Source organism: Synchiropus splendidus, chromosome 3, assembly GCF_027744825.2.
Source record: "Synchiropus splendidus isolate RoL2022-P1 chromosome 3, RoL_Sspl_1.0, whole genome shotgun sequence".
NCBI lineage: Eukaryota > Metazoa > Chordata > Actinopteri > Syngnathiformes > Callionymidae > Synchiropus > Synchiropus splendidus.
The window spans coordinates 15,842,501-15,869,934 of record NC_071336.1 but is presented as its reverse complement, the minus strand read 5'-3'; the positions used below and the strand labels follow the sequence as shown (position 1 = coordinate 15,869,934).

The window sequence follows — 27,434 nt, the reverse complement described above, 5'->3', positions numbered from 1 at the left end:
GTGATTTGAGAATGAAGGGAGAAGCCGAGAGAGGAAGAAGAAGAAGATTTGGGTTAACAAGCCTCTCTGTAAAAGCCTGCAGTGTATGGCTTTGCGTTCTTCATGGGAGTGACAGAGCAGGCCTGGGACAGAAACGAAACTTAACAGGGAGGGAGGGATCAAATATCGCACACATTCAAGGAAGAGGAACTCACAAGTCTTCAGCCAAAAAGAAGATCACAAAAGCTGAAAGGTACTGTTCCAACATACTTTACTAGCTTGTAAGTAAACCTGATTAGATGCTGTCAGATATTTGGGGAATTTTACACTTTGGGATTGAACAGGTACTCTCATTCCAGTAAGTATAATTACTAAGTAAAATGATGAGAATGAATATATCACTCAAATGAATACACACGCTTGTCAAAGCAATATTGCAATTTTTCAATTGTTTGTTATTACAATACATTAAGTGTATTTACTTCAGAATTCCAAAGTAGAAACTCGCCTGTTTGGTAGGGTTGGTAGCCAAACAAAGAGCCAGTGAAAACTTTCAATTACCTCTTGTGGTACTTTAATACATCATTAATTATTATTACTTTCTGGATGGTCATAGATGTTTTCAGATCATTTTATGTCAAAGAAACGTGATGACAAAACAGTAAGTGTTCCAATCGCAGCGTATTTTCAGTTTCTCACAACAACCTCAGCAGCGCTTTTCGACACGTCACACGCCTCTTTGGAGGGTCGGTACCGTAACTGCACAATTACACGCGCAAGTATTTCTCTGGGTAAGTGAGACGGTGATGTATTAGATACTGGCATCACGCTAGCCCGCGATCTACAAATACCCATCTCGCCAGCCCACAAAAAAAAAACCATGCGCGTCTATTTGTGCCGATACGGTAGCGACTCCGTAAGCGCCAGTAAAGGGTAGTTGTGTGTTACGGAGATGATAAATATTATTAAATATTATATAAAATATATTATATAAATCAATATGATTAAGAACACATATTACAAAAACCACAAGAGGTGAGTTTGGAGTGTTTTTACTGTAGAATTCTGAAATAAATTGACTTTATGTACTGTAATAACATGTATATTATAAAAAAAAATTATAAAAAAAACTACAAGAGGTTAGTGAAATCTTTCACTGGATTCCTGTTCAGGGAGCTCTACTCTACTATCTCTGTGAGTTTGAAGAGTTTTTACTGTAGAATTATGAAATAAATTGACTTTATGTACTGTAATAACATGTATATTATAAAAGAAATTATATAAAATAAACCAAAAGAGGTTAGTGAAATCTTTCACTGGATTCCTGTTCAGGGAGCTTTACTCTACTATTCCTGTGAGTTTGGAGTGTTTTTACTCTAGAATTCTGAAATAAATTAACTCTATGTATTGTAATAACATGTATACAATGAAAAAATTATATTAAAAAAACTACAAGAGGTTAGTGAAATCTTTCACTGGATTCCTGTTCAGGGAGCTCTACTCTACTATCCCTGTAAGTTTGAAGAGGTTTTACTGTAGAATTCTGAAATAAATTGACTTTATGTACTGTAATAACATGTATATTATAAAAGAAATTATATAAAATAAACCAAAAGAGGTTAGTGAAATATTTCACTGGATTCCTGTTCAGGGAGCTCTACTCTACTATCTCTGTGAGTTTGAAGAGTTTTTACTGTAGAATTCTGAAATAAATTGACTTTATGTACTGTAATAACATGTATATTATAAAAGAAATTATATAAAATAAACCAAAAGAGGTTAGTGAAATCTTTCACTGGATTCCTGTTCAGGGAGCTCTGCTCTACTATCCCTGTGAGTTTGGAGTGTTTTTACTGTAGAATTATGAAATAAATTGACTTTATGTACTGTAATAACATGTATATTATAAAAGAAATTATATAAAATAAACCAAAAGAGGTTAGTGAAATCTTTCACTGGATTCCTGTTCAGGGAGCTCTGCTCTACTATCCATGTGAGTTTGGAGTGTTTTTACTCTAAAATTATGAAATAAATGGAGTTCATGTACTGTAATAAGATGTATATAATGAAAAAAATTATATTAAAAAAACTACAAGAGGTTAGTGAAATCTTTCACTGGATTCCTGTTCAGGGAGCTCTACTCTACTATCCCTGTAAGTTTGAAGAGGTTTTACTGTAGAATTCTGAAATAAATTGACTTTATGTACTGTAATAACATGTATATTATAAAAAAAATTTATAAAAAAAACTACAAGAGGTTAGTGAAATCTTTCACTGGATTCCTGTTCAGGGAGCTCTACTCTACTATCTCTGTGAGTTTGAAGAGTTTTTACTGTAGAATTATGAAATAAATTGACTTTATGTACTGTAATAACATGTATATTATAAAAGAAATTATATAAAATAAACCAAAAGAGGTTAGTGAAATCTTTCACTGGATTCCTGTTCAGGGAGCTTTACTCTACTATTCCTGTGAGTTTGGAGTGTTTTTACTCTAGAATTCTGAAATAAATTAACTCTATGTATTGTAATAACATGTATACAATGAAAAAATTATATTAAAAAAACTACAAGAGGTTAGTGAAATCTTTCACTGGATTCCTGTTCAGGGAGCTCTACTCTACTATCCCTGTGAGTTTGAAGAGTTTTTACTGTAGAATTCTGAAATAAATTAACTCTATGTACTGTAATAACATGTATATTATAAAAGAAATTATATAAAATAAACCAAAAGAGGTTAGTGAAATCTTTCACTGGATTCCTGTTCAGGGAGCTTTACTCTACTATCCCTGTGAGTTTGGAGCGTTTTAATTTGTAATTACAAAATAATTACACCTTATGTCATAATAACACGTGCATAAAAAAAGGGCCTAGTGAAATGTCACTGGATTCGTAAGTGAGAGGTAAGTTGTGTTTGGGAGTAGTCATTTTTCCGTTTTTTGGAACCAACAGTGAAAACAATTAAAAAAAGTCACTGCAAGAATTGCAAAGTAAAAAGTACACAAATTCCGTGGGCGAGTAGCCAAGCACTTCCTAAACATGAATCCAGTGAAAAAAAATTGACTTGCCTCTTGTGGTTTTCTTAAATGACTTTCTTTAGTGACTCTGGTTTTCTTAAATGACTCCTAATGTGCATGTTGCTACATGACATAATGTGTTTTACAAACTCTTGAAACTCACAGGGAAAGTAGAGAATAGCACCTTGAACACGAATCCAGTGACATTTCACTAAGCCCTTTTTTTATGCACGTGTTATTATGACATAAGGTGTAATTATTTTGTAATTACAAATTAAAACGCTCCAAACAGGATAGGGATAGTAGAGTAGAGCTCCCTAAACAGGAATCCAGTGAAAGATTTCACTAACCTCATGTAGTTTTTTTAATATAATTTTTTCATAATATACTTGTTATTACAATACATAGTTAATTTATTTCATAATTCTACAGTAAAAACTCTTCAAACTCACAGGGATAGTAGAGTAGACCACCATGAACAGGAATCCAGTGAAAGATTTCACTAACCTCTTTTGGTTTATTTTATATAATTTCTTTTATAATATACATGTTATTACAGTACATAGAGTTAATTTATTTCAGAATTCTACAGTAAAAACTCTTCAAACTCACAGGGATAGTAGAGTAGAGCTCCCTGAACAGGAATCCAGTGAAAGATTTCACTAACCTCTTGTAGTTTTTTTTATAAATATTTTTTATAATATACATGTTATTACAGTACATAAAGTCAATTTATTTCAGAATTCTACAGTAAAACCTCTTCAAACTTACAGGGATAGTAGAGTAGAGCTCCCTGAACAGGAATCCAGTGAAAGATTTCACTAACCTCTTGTAGTTTTTTTAATATAATTTTTTTCATTATATACATCTTATTACAGTACATGAACTCCATTTATTTCATAATTTTACAGTAAAAACACTCCAAACTCACATGGATAGTAGAGCAGAGCTCCCTGAACAGGAATCCAGTGAAAGATTTCACTAACCTCTTGTAGTTTTTTTTATATAATTTTTTATTAATATCCATGTTGTCAGAGTACATGAAGTCCATTTATTTCATAATTCTACAGTAAAAACACTCCAAACTCACATGGATAGTAGAGCAGAGCTCCCTGAACAGGAATCCAGTGAAAGATTTCACTAACCTCTTTTGGTTTATTTTATATAATTTCTTTTATAATATACATGTTATTACAGTACATAAAGTCAATTTATTTCATAATTCTACAGTAAAAACTCTTCAAACTCACAGAGATAGTAGAGTAGAGCTCCCTGAACAGGAATCCAGTGAAAGATTTCACTAACCTCTTGTGGTCTTTTTTTAATAATATCCATATTTTTACAGTGTTTAAGCTGTATTTTTGTTTTAAAAAACGTTGAAGACACTTTCTTGAAATACATAACGTCTATTTATCATCTCCGTAACACACAACTACTCTTTACTGGAGCTTACGGAGTCGCTACCGTAACGGCACAAATAGACGCTCATACTTTTTTTTGAGTGGGCTGGCGAGATGGGTATTTGTAGCTCGCGGGCTAGCGTGATGCCAGTATATAGATGGCAGTCACAGACTCGGGAAATAGATCCGTCAATTTCTCTTTGTTCTTCAAAAGTATTCCATCCGAACCATTTCCACGCAACTTGTCATTATTGCATTAGTAGGAATGGATTTAAATGCGTGGCAATGCGGGCTTTTCGGAAAGGCTGCGAATCACTTTTGACAAAACGAAACTGATCTAACAGCGTAAATGAAAGAAGAAGCAGGAAATAAGATCGTATAGTTCACCGAGTGCGGAGTGCAAGGTAAGATAGCTGAAGGTAGTTTGCTATATATAAGCGGTGGTTAATCAAAAAAAAAATTTTATATATATATATATATATATATATATATATATATATATATATATATATATATATATATATATATATATATATATATATATAATTTTTTCGTGTGTGTGTGTGTTGTCTTAAACGTTGTATATAAATGTCTCCTCAGAATCGTCTTGTTTCTACTGGAACTGAAATGTCTCTTCAAATTTGTCACTGTGGGTGGTCCAGCGTGACAACTTATCACGGGCTGAGAACTCATCAGGGCATAAATGGATGCACACCAAGGGGACAAACAATCCCACAACACGAATATCCAAGCCACTGCTTCACCTCTTCAAGCTGGAACTCTCTGAGGAATGGGTTGCACACGGGGGTGGCTTATGATGATAAGCCTCGTATGACTCCATCAGTGTCCCAAATCTCTCTGTCTTCAGCTGCTTCTATCAGCAAAAAGGATGGGGATCGCAAGAAGAGCAGTAGCGAAAAACACACAGTACTGCCAAGTGGTGACAATAAGGGCACAGAACAAACACAGGACAGAAAAAGCACACGATCATCTTTCAGGTAAATGAAATGCTAGCATGGACCTCTGAACCTTTTTCCATTATGAGTGCGCCACAGCACCTGATATACAGTATTAGAGATATTTACCATGTCTCACTCCGTCTCTGCTCAAAGGAATGTGTCAGCACCTTTGATCAAGACCGAGAAGCCGTCGCCAAATTGTTCCACTAACCTCACAGATGGTGTGTATTTTGTGTGAGCTATGTGTACAACTTTCATGTGTTTATCTATCTATCTATCTATCTATCTATCTATCTATCTATCTATCTATCTATCTATCTATCTATCTATCTATCTATCTATCTATCATCCATCCATCCATCCATCCATCCATCCATCCCCCTCTCTCTCTCTCTCTCTATCTATCTATCCATCCATCCATCCCTCTCTCTCTCTATCTGTCTGTCTGTCTGTCTGTCTATCTATCTATCTATCTATCTATCTATCTATCCATCCATCCATCCATCTATCTATACACATTTTTAGGATAGAATTAGCAAGCTATTGCCTGTGCGTTGTTGCGCTTTGTAACACAAATATCTCCTAAGAATCTTCTTGTTTTTACCTGAACAGAAATGTCCCATAAGTCTCTTCAAATTTGTCACTGTGGGTGGTCCAGTGTGACAACTTATCATGGGCTGAGAACTCATCAGGGCATAAATTAATGCACACCAAGGGGACAAAGAATCCCGCAAGACCAAGATTCAAAATGTACCTCTTCAAGCTCAAACTCTCTGAGGCATGGGTCGAGCGAAAAGGATGGGGATCGCATGAAGAGCAGGAGCGAAAAACACACAGTACTGCCAAGTGGTGACAATAAGGGCACAGAACAAACACAGGACAGAAAAAGCACACGATCATCTTTCAGGTAAATGAAATGCTAGCATTGTGAGTGTGCCACAGCACCTGATATACAGTATTAGAGATATTTACCATGTCTCACTCCGTCTCTGCTCAAAGGAATGTGTCAGCACCTTTGATCAAGACCGAGAAGCCGTCGCCAAATTGTTCCACTAACCTCACAGATGGTGTGTATTTTGTGTGAGCTGTGTGTACAACTTTCATGTGTTTATCTATCTATCTATCTATCTATCCATCCATCCATCCATCCATCCCCTCTCTCTCTCTCTCTATCTATCTATCTATCTATCTATCTGTCTGTCTGTCTGTCTGTCTGTCTGTCTATCTATCTATCTGTCTATCTATCCATCCTTCCATCCATCTATCTATCTATACACATTTTTAGGATAGAATTAGCAAGCTATTGCCTGTGCGTTGTTGCGCTTTGTAACACAAATATCTCCTAAGAATCTTCTTGTTTTTACCTGAACAGCAATGTCCCATAAGTCTCTTCAAATTTGTCACTGTGGGTGGTCCAGCGTGACAACTTATCACGGGCTGAGAACTCATCAGGGCATAAATGAATGCACACCAAGGGGACAAAGAATCCCGCAAGACCAAGATTCAAAATGTACCTCTTCAAGCCCAAACTCTCTGAGGCATGGGTCGAGCGAAAAGGATGGGGATCGCAAGAAGAGAAGTAGCGAAAAACACACAGTACTGCCAAGTGGTGACAATAAGGGCACAGAACAAACACAGGACAGAAAAAGCACACGATCATCTTTCAGGTAAATGAAATGCTAGCATTGTGAGTGCGCCACAGCACCTGATATACAGTATTAGAGATATTTACCATGTCTCACTCCGTCTCTGCTCAAAGGAAAGTGTCAGCACCTTTGATCAAGACCGAGAAGCCGTCGGCAAATTGTTCCACTAACCTCACAGATGGTGTGTATTTTGTGTGAGCTATGTGTACAGGTTTCATGTGTTTATCTATCTATCTATCTATCTATCTATCTATCTATCTATCTATCCATCCATCTATCCATCCATCTATCCATCCATCTATCCATCTATCTATCTATACACATTTTTAGGATAGAATTAGCAAGCTATTGCCTGTCCGTTGTTACGCTTTGTACGCAAATATCTCCTAAGAATCTTCTTGTTTTTACCTGAACAGAAATGTCCCATAAGACTCTTCAACGTTGTCACTGTGGGTGGTCCAGCGTGACAACTTATCACGGGCTGAGAACTCATCAGGGCATAAATGGATGCACACCAAGGGGACAAAGAATCCCGCAAGACCAAGATTCAAAATGTACCTCTTCAAGTTCGCTGCTGGATCCTTCCACTAACCTCATAGAGGTGTGTAGTTTGTGTGCATCTGTTCGTCTGACTCTGAGCCTCATTCAGAGTCAACACTTGGAATGTCTCCAACAGAGCAGCGGACTGTTTCCAAGTGTTGCCAGTCAACAAGAGGTGCCCTCTTTAGTTAGTTTTCCACTCTCAAATAATATAAAAGGATGACTGATGTGTTTTAGGAAATGAACCTATCACACAAAAATATTGTCAGCGTCGTATAATTCCCTCACCATTGTGGACAACGCGGTCAGTTGAAAGAATTCTACCTATTCTATCTAAGAAGTCTATCATTTGGAACACTTGGAAATGTATAAAGGGGCAGCTCTGCAACATACCAATAGATTAAAGGATTCGACCATATGGTTAAATAAAACAGCCATTATAAGACGTTTACATGATGGAGACTTTTTACGTCTTCGTTTGTAACAAAACTACAGTTGTGCATACAAACAGTGATAAACTCTCAGACACACTGACTCTGGTTTAAGTCATGTCCACCTCCTTGGTAGCTGAGCACAAGGACGAGCATCAATCCCAATGATAACAGGGGGATACGCCAGTCACACCCAACATGTGCTACCAGAGAACTTCTCATGTCATTGAAGAGAAAGTGAACGTGTTTGTCTCCACAGACTAGTTTGGGACAGATGAGATCTGAGCTGAAACACTTGATAAAGAAGCGAGTCAAAAAACTGGATGAAGTCGAACAGTCCATCGAGGTCATCAAGGTGAGCCCAGTAACTTCATAAATACTGGAATAACACGCCAGTAAAAGTAGGTAGTTACAGCATAATTAACTGCTGGGTCAACTAATGGGTCAACTTTTAAGCCTCATTCTTGGTTTGTCATTGAACTTTTTAGTCTACCTAAAACTAAAAATAAACAAGAGCCCTACTATTTCTCTGGTGTTAATGCTGAGTGTCCCTGTTTCGGTCGACAGTGTATTTTTCTCAATTCAGACCTCTTCTGACCAGTCAGACCTGTCCAGGCATCAACTGAGGTTTTGTTCTCACGTTGAATCAAAGGTCACGGTAATTCCTTCTTAGACAATGAGAACATATTTATTATTCACCATTCACCATTTATTTTCTCCTATTGAACAAGCCGTTTTGCTCCAAGAACTTTATTTTTAAACGCTTTCACTGATGGTAGTTAGTGACAACTTCAGCGTAATGCATTCATTATTTCTATGGTAAAGTACTTCCCAGGTGAGAAGCTTCCAACAAACACAAAATGATGGTGCAATGCTCTGAGTCTATACATGCCTTGTGTTTGTCTGTAGGATGGTCCAAGAGACAGTCGGTCTCACCGATGCTCTGTGGTTCTGTTTGGAGGGAACAAGAGAGCTTAAAGGAAAAAGTAGTTTTGGTTTGAACTAGAAAGTTCTTTTGGTGTGTTGGTATGTTATGATATTAGAGTATCAGAACCCAAGACGTAATAAAACACGAGCAAATTACCACATGACTTGCGTTGCAAAATTCCATTGCAATCCCAGCAGAAGTGGTCATTTTCCATTTCGTTGCTCTGTACTCATTGAGACGCAAAAAAGAGCAGTAAAGTCAGAAGTAGTTTATCATGAAGCAGAATTTGAGGTTTGTGTCCAACCAGTTGTTGACCCCATGCTGTTGCAGGCCAGCGCTAAGAAAGAGTTGGAGGAGAGCTGGCAGGTCTACGCCGAGCTGCAGCGCCTGGTGGAGCAGAGTCAGGCTGAACGGGTGGAGCTGATCGCCACCAGAGAGCGGGAGGCGGAGAAACACGCGCAGGAGATGGCGAGAGGTTTGGAGAACGAGTTGAGTCAACTCAGACGATGGAGCAGCAAGCTGGAGGCCTACGCTCGCACGAATGACCCAGCCCTGCTGGTACTCACAGTTCATGTCACTGTTTTATCATGCTGATGTGGCCCAGACTGCGGCTATGGGGCCACATGCAACCGTCCGCCTGTGTTTATATGGCCAGGTCGCCTGTAAGCCACTACTGAGGAGCTGCTGAGCAAGTCAACTTAAATTGACGCGCTGTTTACAATGAATTTCTCTCAAAAGTTCGATGAACTTAGTTTAAGGCCTCAACAGACTTTACTTACTGGCTGATTTGTATCCGGTTGACATTCACTTCTCTTTTCTCCTTTCCTCAGAACCTCATTGCTTTACCTCCCCTGCCCGAGCTCACCGACTGGTCAAAGGTCAGCATCAACACTGACCTCTACCTGAGCACCATCCGCTCCTCTGTGAGCAAACTAGTGGAAAAGTTTCAGGAGGAGCTGAAAAAACTTTATTCAAAAGGTAAAGCCATGTTTAACATAAACAACTGATCAGTATAACTACCCGAATCCTTATTACAGTTTATCAATGTGTAGCGAAAACTGGGCTCTGACACTTACAAGACACTGCCCTCACTCTGCGGTTCTGGCAGCACTGTCGGTTCCCTGAGAGGCTGAAGGCTGTGAGCGACAGCAGCAGATGTCTTAAAGCAGCATTATGTAGTTTAAGAATATTTGCTTTTGGCAGCGCCGCTGGTAAATGCTTATTAAAGCTTATACTTAAGCATCCATCATTCAACATCAGAGATGGAACTCCGTCATGCAGCCAGTGAGGAGAGGCAGGATCCAGCGAGAGGCAGGAGCAGCTGCAAGACAGACCGACCCAGATGATAAAACCTTATTTCGACTGCACGTTTCAGAATGAAGAATAGAGGAAAGACTTGTACTGAATTGGTGACAACAAACCGCTATCTTTTAGTTATGAAAAATAAATCTGTAAGATGCAGCCGTCATCGGGGTCTGTCTCCTTCACGTCTGGTTGTAATGCCCTATTTCAGTTCCGTGTTCCACCCCCATGGCGTGTCATGAGCTATCAGTTTAGTACATTTCATCATGTGAGAGTACATCACCATCGTTTACAGCGCTGTAGAATAATAAAAACAAAGGTGCAGCTTTTTTTTCCGCTCTAGCTTTATTGAATCATGACTGTCATGTGGTTCAATGAGGAGCAGACCAACAGCGATCAAAGCGTGAGCATCAAAATGTCCGTTCAGACATTTATTTTGAGTTGAGTCAGAGTCAGAACATGCTGAGTTACCTAATCTAACTTCAGTTCTATGAATATGTGTGATGCCCTCTAACGGGCTTCGCTATTGGTTACCTTCACTCCAAGGCCCGGCCTCACACCTTAGAGCAATAGATTGGCTCTCCCCCCAGGAAGGCTCCACCTCTCCCCATAAGACCCCCTGCTGGCCTTTATGTGTCTTCCTTTTGAACGCAGCCGTTGAACAGAGCCTTGCTGGGTGACTAGTTAGAGGGCATCGCGCGTATTCATAGAAATGAAGTTACATTAGGTAACTCAGGCCACACTTCTGAGGAACTTCATGGCTCAGTCGGCGAAGGGCCTGCCAAGCCATAAAGCACCGACCGAGCCACAGACACCGTCAATATGTCCCTGTGGTACACCCTGACAAAGGGGGTTTGATCGCATGATCCCCACGAAGCAAGGTAGCCGGCGGGGCCTCGGACCAGAGGTAACCAAAAGCGAAGCCCTTTAGAAGGCAGCGCACGTATGACATAGTTCATCTGTTTCACTGCAAATGTATATACACTACACTTATATACAAACAACAAGCATGTGCACATTTGTTTCCCCCCAGAATATGACTTGGCCACCAGGATCAGACGAAAAGCCTTTGGTGGCTCTCAGTTACTGCCAAGCTGTAAATGCATTTCCTACATTGACACTTGTCCTGGATCATGCTTTGACGGTTTCACGCGTTCCCTTCTTGGACTCCTCACTTCGAACTCTTGCTTCTTCTATGATGTAAAGGCACTCTACTCACTGCCCAGGTCGCTCTGCCCTTCTCCCTTAAAGTGTCATGGGAGCATTTCACAGAGGGCTGGAGTGTCAGACTCCGGGATTTTGGACTGTTCAAAATGAATGTATTTATGTCTAAATTGTTACTTGAAGCAGCCCGGCATCAGATCTGAAAATGACTCATTGATGCGCAGCTATCCTTTCTTTGCCTCTTCACTTGGGACATGTCCTCACACCGGTTCTCCTTTGTACCCTCAGAGATGCGGAAGGTGCGGAACTATTCAGGTGAGTACTCGAATTTCATGAGCTTCAAGAGGGAAATTCACATTCTCTTCTTCGCCACATGAGGGTGCCATTTCACGTCTCACATCATGTCCTGTCCCAATAGACCAGAATGGAGAAGAGTAATTACAATTGACACGCTAAAAGATCAACAAAAACTGGAGGAATGACACATCCAAAAAAAAAAAAAAAATGCAAATATATAGGGAACATTTTCAAAATATTTAACAAAGGTATACATTAAAATAAATGTTCACATCGTATGTCAGATGACAAAAAAAAAGATTTAAGTATTTGAAGGACTCCCACTGTCACTGTTATATTCCAGGTGAGGTTATGCACCCAAGCACTGCCCAGCGGAACCTGGTTGTCTCAGAAGATGGTCACTCTGACGGCCCCAGGCGCTTCAGCCGATCCCCTTCGTACTCTGCAAAGGGGGTCTCAGCTCAGAGCAACACTACAGGCAGGTGCACCTGAGTGGTTAGACCAGCTCCTCAGTCAAGAAGGAGGATACTGGTATCTTTGGCTGTTGAACGGGGAGGTTTGTCCCATCAGCCCCTCATGGTTCCAGTCCAGCCCAGTAAGTGTGTTTTCACTGTTTGTAGCAGTGTCACTTTCGTTCTTGTCTAGCTGCTGGCAAAATTTTGTAATAATTTCTGCTTACAGTTTATTTACTCATGTGAGCAATGTCAACATCTGTACATGTGTTGTTGAGTAGGTCAGATGTACATTGCTTTCTTTCAGCGCTACGGCTTTTCAGATTATTTTCCTTTATTCTTAGGAATAAAAAGTAGAAATATATTTAGCAGAGGTGATCAATAGGTCCATATATACTGTTGTTGCTGTATCAATGTTTCATGTGCCCAATAAAACTCTGACGTGTTGGTTTTCGGTAAAATAAATAAATACAATATACAAGTCTGAAAAATACATTTGCTATTTGTTTATTTATTGGTTACTGATGATCGAGGTGAATCCCATCAGCACTGCACAAGAAACTGAGCGGCGACTCTGGAGGTGTGGTGATGGTAGGATTTGAGGTTCAAGACCTGGGGCCTCATTTATAAACGGTGTGTATGCCACATACACACATTCGCATCGAATGTAAAAACGAACTTGCCACCTCTATAGCAGCTGTGATGCTGCCATGCGCACAAAATCATGCAGTTCAGTCAATCCAAACGTGGAGCCTCTGTCATTACACCTCACAGAAGTGAATCTGCCGGATGGCAGTGGTAAGTTGAATATTCATTTGGGGTGTTCCATGACCTTACATGGGCGTGATGTGGGTGGGGTAAAGCACATTCATTTTGTTCATTAGTTGCATGCGAATTCTCACCATGGTTTTATTGATAAGTTTAACCTGTTTTGGGAACGTGCTTCCTTTTTTAACCCAGAGAGTCTGCACGCAAACAGGCGTGGTAGCTCCATGTTCGGTGCAAACATCCAGCATGCGGTGTGCTACCGTGACTGATGTGTTTGTTTAGACTAGACTACACCAGGCCAGATTCAGTACGGGGCCATGCACAAACATGTCCATTTAGGTCAAGAGTCAGTTCATTTATTTTTATTGGTGAGCCACTCCTTAAAACCCTGGTCTGTCTTCTCTTCACCTTTTATGGCAGTAACTTGCTTTTAATATGATGTAGCTTGATTTAGCGACCTACTAGTAAACACCGTCTCCTTTCACTGGGCCGATAGACAAACAAATCAAATCACATCTAAATGACAGTCACAAAACTCCCGGAAATATCACAGTCCACCGCCGGTCTCTTTTTCGTCTCTGGGTGAGTGTTTTTGAGCAAACACGCACAAGCCCAGGAAACAACATATCGGCGCTGAAGTAAGCGTTGCGATGCATATTAAACTCTGATAAGAGTCTGTGGATTGGGATTATGACTTGAATAGGCCTGACAGTTACACGTTTATTTGGTAAAATGGCAACTTTCCATCTAGATCCAGTTCTTCTTCTTCCTAACAGTCATCATTTGGAATTCCGCTGTTATGGGGGAAATATATTTTTCATTATTCACTTGAACATTTCACTCAGAGTTGTGGCGTCTGTCGGTGATTTGTTGTCGCCACCATTTCTATGACAACCTGCAGAAAGGAACTTGTGAGGACAGGATGGGTGCCTGATATGGGCTCAGTGATGAAATGTGTCCAAGGTCATGAAGCTATAGAAGGAATTTGCTTTAGTTATTTTGTCTGCATGACTTCAATGAAGCGTGTTATCTTTGTTTTAAACTTGTGTTTTGAGCTCGGAGAATCATAGCCTCACTGGATTCTGTGCAGCCTTTGCGTAAACTCATCCTGGTTTCAGTTACTGTAGCTTTGCCACCACACCAGTTCCCTTTATAAGTGGTCGCCAAGTCTCCCATCTGTCTGGATGAATTCATCAGCCCTGCGTCTCTTCCATCTGGACATTACTTTTGCCTGACATGTGTTGAGGAATACTGGTGAAGTCAGGATGTCAGCCAGTGCCTCCTGTGCAGGGTTGTGTTCCCTTGCAGACCCATACTCATGACCCACCAAGAGGCCACTGCATGGTTTCAATTGCAACAGAAGCAGCAAATACAAATGATTTTTAATGCGTTATCATGTATACTTATATCATTTGTCCAGTCTTTGTGACAGGTTAAACTCATGAGGAGAATGCTAAAACTTCAGCAACAACGTGAAGAGACTGAGAGAAACGGAGGCTGTTAAGGAGGCTGAGGAACTGCTGGAGACTTGTAGACGTGACAGCATTCAGCAGCTGGAACTGTCAAACCTGCAAGGAGCAAACGCTGACCTGAGACAGCTGATACAAACAAGGGATGGTCTCCTCCATGTACAGTTGAGCCTGGAGGACAAGCAAGAGCTACAGCATTCACCCACACACATCTTCTCTGAGATTTGAACGACCATGGCATTTAAAACCTCTGAGCGGATGCTATATACTCCCACATTACATTCATGTTGTCTATTTCATTATTCACCTATTTAGCAGCTGAAATCGCATTGATACCATTGACAGTCAAATTCAAATCAGCAGGTGGCGGTATGAGTCCGGAAAACTCAACTGGCCCCAGTTAAACTAGTATATCACGATCATTAAAGCACTGGCTGTGGGGAAAGACTGCTTCTGAATAAGAACCTAAGTTGAGATTAATCGGATTTATTTTCTTCCTCTCCTGTGTCATCATATTGTTTTGGCTGACAATCTAAACTGTCCAGTTTTGACCATGACAATTAGGTTTTTTTCTCTTTAAGTTGAATGAATAAACTGATCATGTGCACCCGGAGACGACCACTAACACGTGTACGGTGAACATGTTTGGAGGTTCTTGAACACTCAGGTATTAACCTCTGAATGGTTCAGGCAAGTATAAATATCCCACGGTGTCATAGAGGTGGTTTTTATTCTATCCAATTCAACTTGAAGTCATTTTAAGTTCCCAACTGAAGGTGCAGATACTATGAAAACATGTTAATGAATTGTACGTAGTATTTCTTGTTTATTTGGGTCCACAAGGCTCACTGTAAAAGTCTTATCTCAACTGCGCTGCAGTGTGCGGGCAGTGAGGTGACCCATGAGAGTTTTGTAACCAGCCGATGGACCTGAGCTGAGTAATAAAATCGAAATCATACCCAAGTCCAATATTTGATCTGAGCTGAACCCAGCACTCCCAGCTGCACTCAGATGTGTTTTGCTTATTTGCATTCTTCATGGGAGTGACAGAGCAGGCCTGGGACAGAAACGAAACTTAACAGGGAGGGAGGGATCAAATATCGCACACATTCAAGGAAGAGGAACTCACAAGTCTTCAGCCAAAAAGAAGATCACAAAAGCTGAAAGGTACTGTTCCAACATACTTTACTAGCTTGTAAGTAAACCTGATTAGATGCTGTCAGATATTTGGGGAATTTTATTCAAACATGTTACACTTTTATGTCAAGTGTTTCTTTTGTTTGTTTGTTTTTACCTTATGGGGTTGAACACATGCTCTCATTCCATTAAGTATCATTAGAAGGTAAAACAATTAGAAGAAATACATCACTCAAATTGAAATACACACCTGTGTCAAACCTACGGCTCGAGGGCCAACTTTGGCCAGCCATGCCATTTAATGAGGTCCATCTCAAATCTAGACACATTTACTGTAGCAGTGGTGCAACAGATCCCCATTGATCTGTGATCTGTACAGAGCACTCTCCATTGTTCAACATGCACCATGGATCGATTGAGGACAAAAGAGACTTTAGATGTTGTTTGGCGCAGTATTTTATCATCAATCCAACACCTCTTAAAGACACCCAGCCTAGACACGCTTTCAAACATAACCAAAGTCCTTCTCTTTGCAGGAGACAAAGGTGAATGCTCTCTCTAATTCTGTTAGATCTAAGTGCAGCATTTGTCAACGCCTTCACTCCTGGGTGGGTCTAGGCTGGTTCCAGTCATATCTCTCTCACAGAATATCGTGGGGAACTGCTCTTCATCCACAACCTGTGTTATCTGTGGTCTACCACAAGGTTCCTTTTTGGCTTCCATTCTATTTTCAATCTACATGCTACCTCTTAGTCAAATCATCTACCATCGCAATGCGTCTTTCAACTGTCAACTATACAGATGACACACAGATTTACTGACCCATAAATAATTCTGGCTGCTGTCCTAGCTTGTGTTGATGATGTCACTGAGTGGATGGCACTAAATTGTCCCTAAGTCTTGACTTAAATCTATAGGTGACAGAGCCTTTTCTGTCAGGGCTCCTTGACTCTGGAACTGTCTGCCGGAGCAGATACAAACACAACCTGTACTGCCACTCAATAGGCTTGCATTTAGGATAATAGCCCTCAAACTTTTTTCACGTCTCTGCTTCACTGAAAGCGAAGGCCTCCATAGCCGTGGTCCAAACATTCTTCGCTGTTCAGCCTGTGTAGCACCTTGTGAAGAGCGTTCTAAATAGTGCTGTATAAATAAAACTTTATTTATAAGAACTGTGATGAGGGATTCAAATAAATATTTGTTCATTCAAATCAAAGTGAAGAATGAATAATGAACCGATAAAAAGGAAAAACTTTGAGAAGAATGATTTTTGTAAAACTTGACTAAAAAAGCTTCATGAATGTAGCGCACACAAACTGATCAACAGCCATCAACCATCCTAAATCCAGCTCGAACCACAGAACATCACCTATATATAACCATCAATTCCACATCACATTATCAATGCCTCCTGCAAATGTCTTTAGGTACATCTACAACCTTTTGAGTTCACATGGCAAACAGGCAGACGATCAGGTTATGTGCAAGTCTCAGGTTGTTCAAAACTGAAGACATGATCTCATTTATCATAATCTCAGTCACAATGTATCAAACTAAAAGCACAGCTCACCTCCATACTTCTCCTTTCCAGCAACAATGACTTCCGAAAGTGCCTTGCCTGTGGATTCTTCAAAGTGGGATAAAAGTTGTATAACTTGTTCCATCTGCACAGAGATTTTCACTGAGCCTGTCACAACTCACTGTGGTCACTCTTTCTGCCGGGAGTGTCTAAAGAGAGCCATTGACAACGGTATCAGCGAATGTTCTCTGTGCAAGGGGAAACTGGAAATTCCTCCACAAGTGAACATCATTCTGAGAGATATCATCTCTCAGATCAAAAGCAGCCTGGATCAGAAAGCAGACGAGTGTAAACCTGGTGAAGTAGCATGCGACATTTGCACCGAACGCAAGATAAAGGCAGAGAAGTCTTGCCTTGTGTGCCTCTCTTCGTACTGCTCCGCCCACCTGGAGAGTCACTTGAAGACAAAGAGGCTGAAGGGTCACAAGCTGGTGGAACCTGTGGAGAACTTGGACGAGAGGGCCTGTGCTAAACACTGGCGCCCCCTGGAGCTGTTCAGTAGAGGGGAACAGAAATGCATCTGTACGCTGTGCATGAAAGAAGGTTTGGAGGACGTGGTGTCCATCGAAGAAGAGTGGAGCAAGAAAAAGGTGACCTAACTGAAACAAGTACCTGTGAAAGCATTGGCACCATTGTTGTTTTGTTGTCCACAACAGGCTGAGATTGAACAAGTCAAAACAGAACTCGGAGAAAAAGTGAAGAGCAGACAAAAAAACGTGGAGGACATTAATAAATCCAGAGATTTCTGCAAGGTCGGCACTCAAAAAGCTGTTAGATTATTCAAGTGAGATTGACCGTTACGCTCTTTTTTTCCCCAGAATGCACTGGAAGAAGAGTTTTTTGATGTTGAGGAAGTATTTACAGCAACACTCGATTTGGTTGAGCAGACCCAGAAAAAAGTGCTCCAGCCGATGGTGGACCGGAGGCAGGTTCTGGAGAAGGAAGCCAAAGCCATCACTGATGACTTTGATGCGGACATCTGTCGACTCCAGAAGGCCATTTCCGACCTGGACAAAGTTTATTCCCTTGAGGATCCCATTCACTTCCTCCAGGTGGGAAATTCACTTGAATTGGGAGTTATCAATATCTGCCAGCTCATAATGTGTACTGAATTAGACGGTAAATCCAACCACTGAGGCGGGAGGAGCTGTGTTTGGTTAGAGCTTCAGACCCTACAATACGGTGGGAGTCTTTGGGGGTCGCACTCGTGATCCAGTCAGATCAGTGACGTAACCAATCCATGGCCTCTGTGCCGCCCGTTCCTCGCAGACCTATCCGTCGCTTCAAGACCTGGAAAGCATTGAAGGGGACATCAAGGTGTCCTACGATATGTCACTGTGTTTTGGGAGCATGAGGAAAACCACAATGATGATGCAGAAACAGATCGAAAAGGAAATGGAGCGGTTGACGGCCATTGGTGAGGATGACTTTCAAGAGCGTGACTGATGGTAAATGCTCCTGCTAAGAATCTTCTTTTGCATTTCAGAACTGAAACGACTTCCAGCATTTGCAGGTGTGTGAAGTTTTTTTGGATTAAAATGTATCAAAATATGCTTTATTTCTTGCCAATGCTTTTATTCCTGATCTAATTTGTATACGTCTACATGGACAAAACTCACATCAATACCCTTTCAATAGAGTTCTAAACCTCTTGGGACATTGTGTCCCTATATTGTACAGGACAATACGTGTTTGCCCTTCAGCACCTTGTTGCTTCTGAGCTTTGACCATCTTGTCATGATGTCACAACATCACACTCTTTCAGTGAATTTCAGGGATGCCTGAAGAGTTCCACAGGAGATGCCGAACAAAAATTGGACACATGAACATCCACATTTTCTCAAAGAAACCAGTGTCTAGTTTCATCAGGTCCACGGTAGATTCATCCCTTGGGGGCCATTTTTTAACGAAACAATGAAAGTGCCTTGTCTTTGCAGTGGACGTGCGGCTGGACCCGGAGTCAGCACACAAACACCTGCTTCTGTCTGAGGACGGACAGCAAGTGCAAGACAGCGGAGAGGAACAAGACAGAGCAGACAGTCCAGAGAGATTTGATCTGTTTGCCAGCGTGCTGGGCGTCAACACACTGTCGGGCGGGAAGGCGTACTGGGAAGTGGATGTCGGTGACAAGACAGGGTGGGATCTGGGTGTGACAAGTGTCAAAGCAAAACGTAAGGGGAAACTATCACTCAGTCCAGCCAACGGCTACTGGGTCATCGTTCACTACGAAGGGAATAAGTTTGCCGCCATGACAGACCCGCCAGCACTCCTCAACGTGAAGCAGAAGCCAGCAAGAGTGGGAGTGTTTGTGGATCACGACGACGGACTGGTGTCCTTCTACAATCTGACGGACAAATCTCACATCTTCACCTTTGATGAGTGTTCCTTCTCTGAGCAGCTGCTGCCATATCTCAGTCCTCATTTGAAGCAGGGCGAGAAAAACTCTGCCCCACTGAAAATCTGTGCTGGCGGTCACGACAAGCAGAGCCAAGAGTCTTCGAAAGAGTCTGCTTGATCTGCCGCTGCTGTAAGACTCTTTTCGTTACAGTCATTAAATAAGAGTAATAAACTAAGGGCACACTCTTGAAAACTTTCATCTAGTGATGCATTACAACACATCCTCTCTTATGTTACCTTACCTGACAAGGATATAGGGTAAATAATGCAGTAATTCAGCGAAAGATGCAATGATTCAAGACTATCATCCGGAAGGCTGTGTAAGAATGAATAATGGACGATGTACTCATGGGAAGCCCATCTTGATTCTTTGGTTTCAATATGTTTGACTTGAATAAAATCTTTATCACCAGATGGAAATTTTGGAATTATTTTCACGCTTCTCTTCATGTGTTTCCACTGCTGATCAGTATAACTGCAGTTGGATTCTTTCTTCATATGAAATTCATTGAAAACTGGGTCACTGCAACGGTTTGCTTTTTTTGTCAGGCAACAAAAAACTCAACTTTTCTACTAAAGTTTATTGGTTTTAAAAAAGATCATTCAGATCTGCTCAATTGTTGTACTTGTCGCTCAAATGACTATGTATGTTACAAAAGTCTTTGTTAATAATAAAAAAGAGAAAATGTGTGAAAAGGTTTCTGCAAAATAATAATAACAAAAACATAATAAATTCTGAAGAGGAAGCTGACAGCAGGAGGGGCAGGAGTGGGAAACGGACACTGTATCCTCCCTTTCCATCGAAACATTCAAATGAATCCGTCATCTTTTCATTTTCTGAAAAAAAAAAAGTGGTGCGGAGCTGCAGACCCGAGCTGCCCATCTTACAGTGACACGCATGTTGAAACTTTCTCATAACGGACACAAACGTGGTTCCTGGCACATGGAAGAAAAGAGGATGATAAAATCTGATCCTTCAATTTCTCTTTGTTCCTGTAGCGTATCCCATCCGAACCATTTCCACACAACTTGTCATTATTACTCTAGAGTAACAAGGGATTTAAATGGCAACGCGTGCTTTCTGGACACGCTGCGAATCGCTTTTGCCAAAACGAAACTTAGCTGATAGTGTGTAACTGCGCAAATAAAAGGAGAAGCAGGAAATAAGATCGCAGAATTCACCGAGTGCAGAGTGCAAGGTAAGACACTTGTGCCTCTCGTAGCTGGTTTTTAATAACGCTACTGCAGTCAACAAATAGTGAAGAGGTGTCTGAAGAGAAGTCGGCACGGTGCTGGCGGATAAGAATTTCTTTAATAAGAGCTGATCGCTTCAGTCATATTATCACAGTTTCCCGGGACGGATAACTAATGTCATCAAATAAGCCGACGCTCTGGTTTCCACACTCTTAAAAGAGAACTGAACGATCCGTTGATTCGTATTATCATGTTTATCAGGTGAACGTTATGGACCGTTATGACAGTTGAGATATATATATATATATATATATATATATATATATATATATATATATATATATATATATATATATATCCTCAGAATCTTCATGTTTTTACCTGAACAGAAATGTCCCATAAGACTCTTCAAATTTGTCACTGTGGGTGGTCCAGTGTGACAACTTATCACGGGCTGAGAACTCATCAGGGGAAAAAAGGATGCACACCAAAGGGACAAACAATCCCACAACACGAATATTCAAGCCACTGCTTCACCTCTTCAAGCTGGAACTCTCCAAGGCAGGGGTTGAGCACGGGGGTGGCTTATGATGATAAGCCTCGTATGACTCCATCAGTGCCTGGAATCTTTCAGTCTTCAGTTGCTACTCTCAGTGGAATGTATGGGGATGGCATGATGAGCAGTAGTGAACAGTACGCAGTGCTGAATAGCGGTGGCAATAAGGGTAGAGAACAAACATGGGACAGCAAAAGCGCGCCTTCACCTTCAAGGTAAATAAAGCATGGACCTCTCCACAGCGCCTGATATATTAGAGATATTTACCATGTCTCACTCCGTCTCTGCTCAAAGGAATGTGTCAGCGTCTTTGATCCACATCGAGGAGCCACTGCTGGATCCTTCCACTAACCTCATAGAGGGTGTGCAGTTTGTGTGCATCTTTGAAAACCTTTGAGCAGGATCGACGCTCCTTCACTGAAATACTTTCCAGGGTCTCCTTCTATGTGCATCAAGTTGAAAAGTGTTTCATGTGATAAAATGTGTAAGTGAGGTGCTTCCTGCCCCACAGACCAATACAAAGAAGTGAGCATCATGGATCCGATGACTCAGCTCGGTGTGAAGGGAAACGTCCCACCATCAACAGCCTTGCCCAGAATGAGTCTGAGCCTCATTCAGAGTCAACACTTGGAATGTCTCCAGCAGAGCAGCGGACTGCTTCCAAGTGTTGCCAGTCAACAAGAGGTGCCCTCTTTAGTTAGTTTTCCACTCTGAAATGTAAAATCATTTGAAAGGAAGTCAGATATGTTTTGGGAGAATATAATCAGGTCTCACCATTTGGCACAACCTTTTGTCAGTTGAAAGATTTCATCGACTTCCTTTTGTTCTGGAGCTGGGCAGGGTGGGACACTGAGGAGGACCTGACCATGCAGTACATACACAGTTAACCAGTCACACACCCTGCTTTCCCTCAGGCAGGAGTGACACATCCGCAACCATCTTGCAGTGAGGCTGCTGACAAACAGGTTTTGATTCAAATTTTGAGCTGTTAATTGACATTGACAATTGTAGAGGGAGACATTCAAAGTACTGAGTCAGTCAAGTTTTCTCTCTCTCTCTCTCTCAACTGTAGTTACACAGTGTTCTTGATAGGGAATCAAGTGAATGCTCCTGACCTGGTGTAGCTGAGCACATGATGTTCAGGAAGTGAGAGGATGACATAAAACTCATTTAACTCTCAGGGGAAAAAATGTGGTGTAATGTTGTCTCACATCTCCCATCTCATATTTCTCTGGCAGAAACATTCCATCAGTTTTACTCCACTTTACCCTGCTATTGCAGATGAGGCTTTGATTCAAATGCTCAGAGGAAGTAAGTCATAATGGACTTTTTGAAAACAAGATGGATTGGTCAGTGTCTAATCATCAATATGTTTTTCTCTAGTGAAACAACCTGACGACCTCGGCAAGATTCCTCCTCCCCAGATGTATTACATACCACAGCAACAGGTATAGCAATGAAAAAAACATCCTACTTATTCATCTCACTATAATACAGTCTAAAGATATAATGAAAGACGTTAAAGTAAATAAACTCCAGAACAAGTATTTCCACTGCAACAGAGATGCTGTATATATGCCATTTGCCTTTCAAATTAGACTTCAGTTTCATGTCAAATTTGGAAGTTTTGAGTTTGTTGGTTGATGTTAATATTCGCAAGACTGGGTCTCCACTCATGAGACAGGTTATTGTTCCTGTCCTACATTGTGCTGAGCAAATTCAATAAGGCCTGTATTTGAGCGTGGCAATAAGAGAGCATTGTAGTCGGCTGCACCTGTCAGGGTCATTGTACAGAGCCGTTTCGTTTTATCGAGCGTTGAACATCAGACTGCGTTCTGGTCAACTTTGACTTCAGTCACATGTCTGTACCCCTCTGTCTGTGGCAGATGTCTCATTTTAATGCACCTAGCACCCACACAGTTGCTCCAACCAGAGCCGCCATAACAGCGACAGACAGCACAGGTAAGCAGCGCCAACATTAAGAACTATATTCTATACAGTTTCAATAGAGTTTCACTTCTCAACATTGTTGTTATCAAAGTCAGCAAATAACTGAGGATGTGTCCAAAAACTGAACAAAGAAAATAAACCATCATATCATCAATTTAATGTTCAGTACTCCTGCCCACACAGTAGAATGCAAGCAGTCTCTAAAAATGTTTTTCTACCACTTGTACAGTATGAAATCCAGTATTGAGTGGTCATTTTTGGCGACACTGTGTTCTGCTGGGTCATGGGTGCCAGGGCATGTCCTGTCCCAGAGACCTCCTCAGGTTCTCAGCCAGAGACTCCCAGGATAGCTGTGAGACAGAGGTAGTTCTGGGTCTACACTGGGGACTCCTTCAGGTTGACAGCTACTGTAGCTTATATCTGCATGTGCTTTGGGTCAGTGCTCAGAGCCTGGCACCAGGCTAGAAACATTGTTTGAGTGGAAAGAGAGCCCTTTGTCATCATGATACAGCGTCCTCTGGCTGAAGATCCAGCATCTACCTTCCATGGTTCCACTAGCAAACTTGGAGAACAAAATCACAAGAAACTAATTTAGTGGGAAGTCACCAAGTGACATGACAATTTTAATATTCCCAGCAGACTTGGCAATCACGGACAAGAGAACTCTTCAAGAGATGATGGGAAATCCTTCAAACTCAAGCGGAAATTCCAGAGGCGACTTGAACAATTTTCCAAGTCAACAGACATCTAGACCACTGACTGAAGACCCAAGTAAAACACAGGTACTCCTTTTGGTTTGACTATATTTCATGCCTCACTCGTATATCGAGGAGTTAGATGGTGAAAGTTAACAGTAGTGATGGTGATTATTCGCTCAGTGGCGGCTTCATCTCAAGAAAGCTTAACTCTAGCTTGTGGTCATTTGGGAACAAAGTGGCACTTTAGGGCAGGGGTCTCAAACCACTCCTCAAAAGGCTGCAGTGGGTGCAGGTTTGTATGAAGACTGTAATGAATCGATTGTCAGTCTGGTGCTGCTTGTTTCAGCAGACACCTGGTTGGTTAACAAATTGCTTGGTTGGAACAAAAACCTGGAGCCACTGCAGTTGTTTGAGGCCCCTGCTTTTGGGCTCTCCTCCAGAGAGTGGAGTCTCCACCCACTAGCCAGAAGATGATAAAGAGGGTTATCTGTCTATAGCAGTCACTACTACCACACCTATTTAATCCAGTGTTACTGATCACTTTAAATGTAACTGAGCCAACATAATGTGACAAAACCAAGACATCACTAAGGGAAATGTGCAGCACTAGCACAAGGCCAGTGGAATGAGAGAAGGTGGGACGAACAATCCAAAGAGAAGAGAGTGTGAGGGCTCGGATGAGGGAAACCCAAAAGCAGGAAGTAGTGAGAGGCAGAAATTTACAAATTACGCAAACAGGGTTTATTCCAAAAACTGCCACCTCAAATGGGACACAGCCAAAGTCCAAAACAAAAAAACAAGAGGGCCTCCAACAAATCAAACACAGCGATCGAGGTCCAGTTAGTAGTCCAAAAAGTTCCAGTAAAACTCACTTGATTTTTTTTTTTTCTGACAAAGAAATAAAAGGATATTTGATATAAAAAAACCTATTTATGATTTTTGCCAGTTTGGATTTGTAAGCATGTCAAGTGATACCATCGAGACCATCAGAGTATGTTTTAATGTATTTGTTTTGTTTACGCTTTTTACAGTTGCTGTTGGCAAAAGATCCAGGTGGTTCATCAACCGCAAACAATACAGAAGGTGAAACACGTATGTTGTACTAATGCCTTGGTTCTTGAGAAGGGAAGAAGGGAAGAGTGAAAATGCATGTCACTGTATTTCCCCAGTTTTTCAAACTCCACAAGGAGATCAAAAAAGTGTCAGTGCTGCTGAAGGACCTCGCAGGAGACTGGACTTTTCTGCTGACAAGGCAACGGTGAAAGAAATTTCCCGTCTGAAGAAATGAAAGATCTGACAAATGTTTTTCTGTGTGTTGCTGCTTAAGGTTGCAGAGGAATTGGGCAACACCACAGCAATTAAAGCTGATGACGCCGCGCTTGATGTGAGAGAAAAAGAAAATCAAAGAACTGCTCAAAAAATGTTGAAGGTAAATCAAGTATCGAAGGCGTTTGGCCACCATTTTGGTATTAAAGTCAAAGGCAAAATGTGTGTTACTGTCGTAGACCAGGCAAGACCAGATGAGGACCTTCTTAGAAGTTGAGACTCGCGCAAGAGAGAAAAGGCTGGCTGAGGTCAAATCTTCTGTGAAAGATTGTGCAGTAAGTACAGAACACGGCGTCTGGAACATTTGTAACTGATGATCAAGTAGTTGAGAGAAGTTACATGTCCTGTAGAAGCGTTTGGCAGATGAGTGGTTGGAGATCGACCTGGTGTTCTTGGAAGTGATGAAGACCGTGGAGGACACATGGCAGAAAGCTCTTCAGCCTTTGGAACAACGGTTAGTCAAGTGACAAGGAGTGAATGTGATCTGAAAAAAGGAAAACTGATGGGGCAGTGAGCATTTTCTTGCACTACACGGACGAATATATTTGGCCAATTCGGATATTTCAGCTTCTTCCCTAGTGGCTACTCTGACTCTCCCTCTGTCCTAAGGTAGGTGCCAGTGAATCTCAAAATCCTCAATCCTTCATCTCACTCCTCAACTTAACTTCCTAAGATCTGGACAGAACTTGCTCTTCCCGGGAGCAAGCATTTCTGAGGTTGAGCATTAAGGCAGGAATTGGAATTCACCCCTTGTGTCACATTTCTGCAAATTTTAAGTGGACATCATTTAGTGCTGTTGTTCGAGATTCTAAAGCTTTTTCGTGACCTTCAGTGTGCACTAGGTGATGAGCCCCCAAAGTTCAAAGGTCAGGGTAAAGGGGAACGGGGAAAAACTGCACGACTACAGTATGACCACGCATAATTCATTGTAGCAGAAGTATGCAATCTTCTTTCTTTGAAATACACAGACAGCTGCAGGCTGGATGGATTTCTATGTATTGTTCAGACATGTTTGCATGTGTTTTAATACTCACAAACTGTTAAGTAAATCAGCCCAGTGGTGACTTTGGGTTAACCAGGATGTAAACAAAACTGGGCCTGGAACAGTGTTAGAGTGGTATTGTTTGTGTATATATGTGACATCTACTATGATTCATGTGGCTTCTTCTTTTTCAGGAGACTGGACATGGAAAAAGAAGCTTCAGCCGTGGTCCAGAAGTTAGAAAGTGACATAGGGAGTTTTAAAAGACAGATGAAGGAAATGGAGCAAAACCCGAGCGTTCAGGTGGGTTCCTTCTCGCTCTTACAAGCAGCCTCAGTTGGTCAACCGCAGACTTCATAATAGTTTCATACATTTTTACCACGTCTCTGTTGCACACCCACCCAGGTCCCATCCCTGAAGACTGTGGACAGATCTAAAGACTGGAAAAAACTGTCCGTCAACATGAGCAGCAGCTTTGGGAGCCTGAGAACTTCAACATCATCAATGGTGGATGAAATAAACCAGAAATTAGAAAAGCTGTCTGTTGTCGGTGAGTCATGGGATTCAGTGGTTTGAATTAAAAACACCAGCTCATTGTTATTTTTATTCTACAGAACTCAAGAGGATACCCACATTTGCAGGTTTGTCACCTTTTGTGTCTCATACACGTTGCCATTTGGGGTCCCATGAGGGCCGTGAGGTCAGGCTTTAAGAGAGATCATTTCTACTGCTTTCGCGGACTTACTGTGTGTCTGCTGCTTCTTGTCTTCAACTCCAGTGAATGTGATGCTGGACCCGGAGACCGCACACAGTTGTCTGGTTGTTTCTCCAGATGGCAGGAATGTGAAAGACGGAGGAAACAGACAAGAAGGAGCTGATTCACCAAAGAAGTTCAGTCTCTTCGGCAGCGTTTTGGCATCAAACACATTCACCTCCGGCAGGTGCTACTGGGAGGTGGAGGTCACCAATAAGACGGGCTGGGACCTTGGGGTAGCTTCAGGCAAGGCTAATCGTAAGGGAAAGATCAACCTTCATTCCGGTAATGGCTACTGGGTAATAGTGCACTACGAAGGCAGCAAGTACGCAGCTCTGTCAGTTCCAGCCACCAGTCTTTCCCTCAAGTCCAAACCTGACCGAGTAGGAGTGTTTGTGGACTACGAAGACGGTCTTGTGTCCTTCTACAATGTCACTGATCAGTCCCATATCTACTCCTACACGGGATGTGCCTTCAGTGAAGAGATTCATCCATATTTCAGTCCTCAC

At 41.5% G+C, this 27,434-nt stretch overlaps 2 protein-coding genes across 5 annotated transcripts in view; both read left to right on the top strand.

The window, feature by feature from the left end:
- The first annotated feature begins 169 nt into the window (after positions 1-169).
- On the top strand, positions 170-12,595 carry LOC128755580 (uncharacterized). Of its 4 annotated transcripts, none has more exons than XM_053859317.1 (13): positions 170-232; positions 4,997-5,394; positions 5,509-5,576; positions 5,968-6,262; positions 6,355-6,422; positions 6,728-7,022; positions 7,115-7,182; positions 7,418-7,602; positions 8,232-8,327; positions 9,231-9,458; positions 9,731-9,878; positions 11,655-11,681; positions 12,007-12,595. In XM_053859317.1, the coding sequence occupies exons 4-13, from the start codon at positions 6,165-6,167 to the stop codon at positions 12,153-12,155; spliced, it is 1,362 nt and encodes a 453-aa protein (XP_053715292.1). In that variant the 5' UTR covers positions 170-232; positions 4,997-5,394; positions 5,509-5,576; positions 5,968-6,164; the 3' UTR covers positions 12,156-12,595. The 4 variants fall into 4 exon arrangements, with proteins under 4 accessions (XP_053715292.1, XP_053715293.1, XP_053715291.1 ...); XM_053859318.1 differs by having other exon boundaries at positions 220-337; XM_053859316.1 differs by lacking the exon at positions 170-232 and adding an exon at positions 4,511-4,800.
- A 2,861-nt stretch (positions 12,596-15,456) lies between these two features.
- LOC128755951 (uncharacterized) overlaps positions 15,457-27,434 on the top strand; it is a 12,472-nt gene continuing 494 nt past the window's right edge. Inside the window, exons 1-24 of the mRNA XM_053860065.1 lie at positions 15,457-15,519; positions 17,081-17,658; positions 17,725-17,820; positions 17,887-18,120; positions 18,338-18,485; positions 18,555-18,581; positions 19,006-19,573; positions 20,657-20,664; positions 21,049-21,430; positions 21,510-21,577; positions 21,727-21,899; positions 22,454-22,526; positions 22,599-22,663; positions 23,102-23,177; positions 23,802-23,947; positions 24,895-24,955; positions 25,033-25,121; positions 25,191-25,292; positions 25,369-25,464; positions 25,540-25,643; positions 26,366-26,474; positions 26,577-26,721; positions 26,786-26,812; positions 26,950-27,434. The exon at positions 26,950-27,434 is cut by the window's right edge and continues 494 nt beyond it. Coding sequence (XP_053716040.1) covers positions 17,086-17,658; positions 17,725-17,820; positions 17,887-18,120; positions 18,338-18,485; positions 18,555-18,581; positions 19,006-19,573; positions 20,657-20,664; positions 21,049-21,430; positions 21,510-21,577; positions 21,727-21,899; positions 22,454-22,526; positions 22,599-22,663; positions 23,102-23,177; positions 23,802-23,947; positions 24,895-24,955; positions 25,033-25,121; positions 25,191-25,292; positions 25,369-25,464; positions 25,540-25,643; positions 26,366-26,474; positions 26,577-26,721; positions 26,786-26,812; positions 26,950-27,434 — 3,855 coding nt within the window. The 5' untranslated portion in view covers positions 15,457-15,519; positions 17,081-17,085. The remainder of the gene's footprint in view (positions 15,520-17,080; positions 17,659-17,724; positions 17,821-17,886; positions 18,121-18,337; positions 18,486-18,554; positions 18,582-19,005; positions 19,574-20,656; positions 20,665-21,048; positions 21,431-21,509; positions 21,578-21,726; positions 21,900-22,453; positions 22,527-22,598; positions 22,664-23,101; positions 23,178-23,801; positions 23,948-24,894; positions 24,956-25,032; positions 25,122-25,190; positions 25,293-25,368; positions 25,465-25,539; positions 25,644-26,365; positions 26,475-26,576; positions 26,722-26,785; positions 26,813-26,949) is intronic.

Coding starts and splice junctions, on each gene's coding strand:
- LOC128755580 (XM_053859317.1), top strand. CDS start 6,165: ATGAAGAGCAGGAGCGAAAAACACACAGTACTGCCAAGTGGTGACAAT. Junction 6,263..6,354: donor AGCACACGATCATCTTTCAG/GTAAATGAAATG, acceptor CTCTGCTCAAAG/GAATGTGTCAGCACCTTTGA. Junction 7,023..7,114: donor AGCACACGATCATCTTTCAG/GTAAATGAAATG, acceptor CTCTGCTCAAAG/GAAAGTGTCAGCACCTTTGA.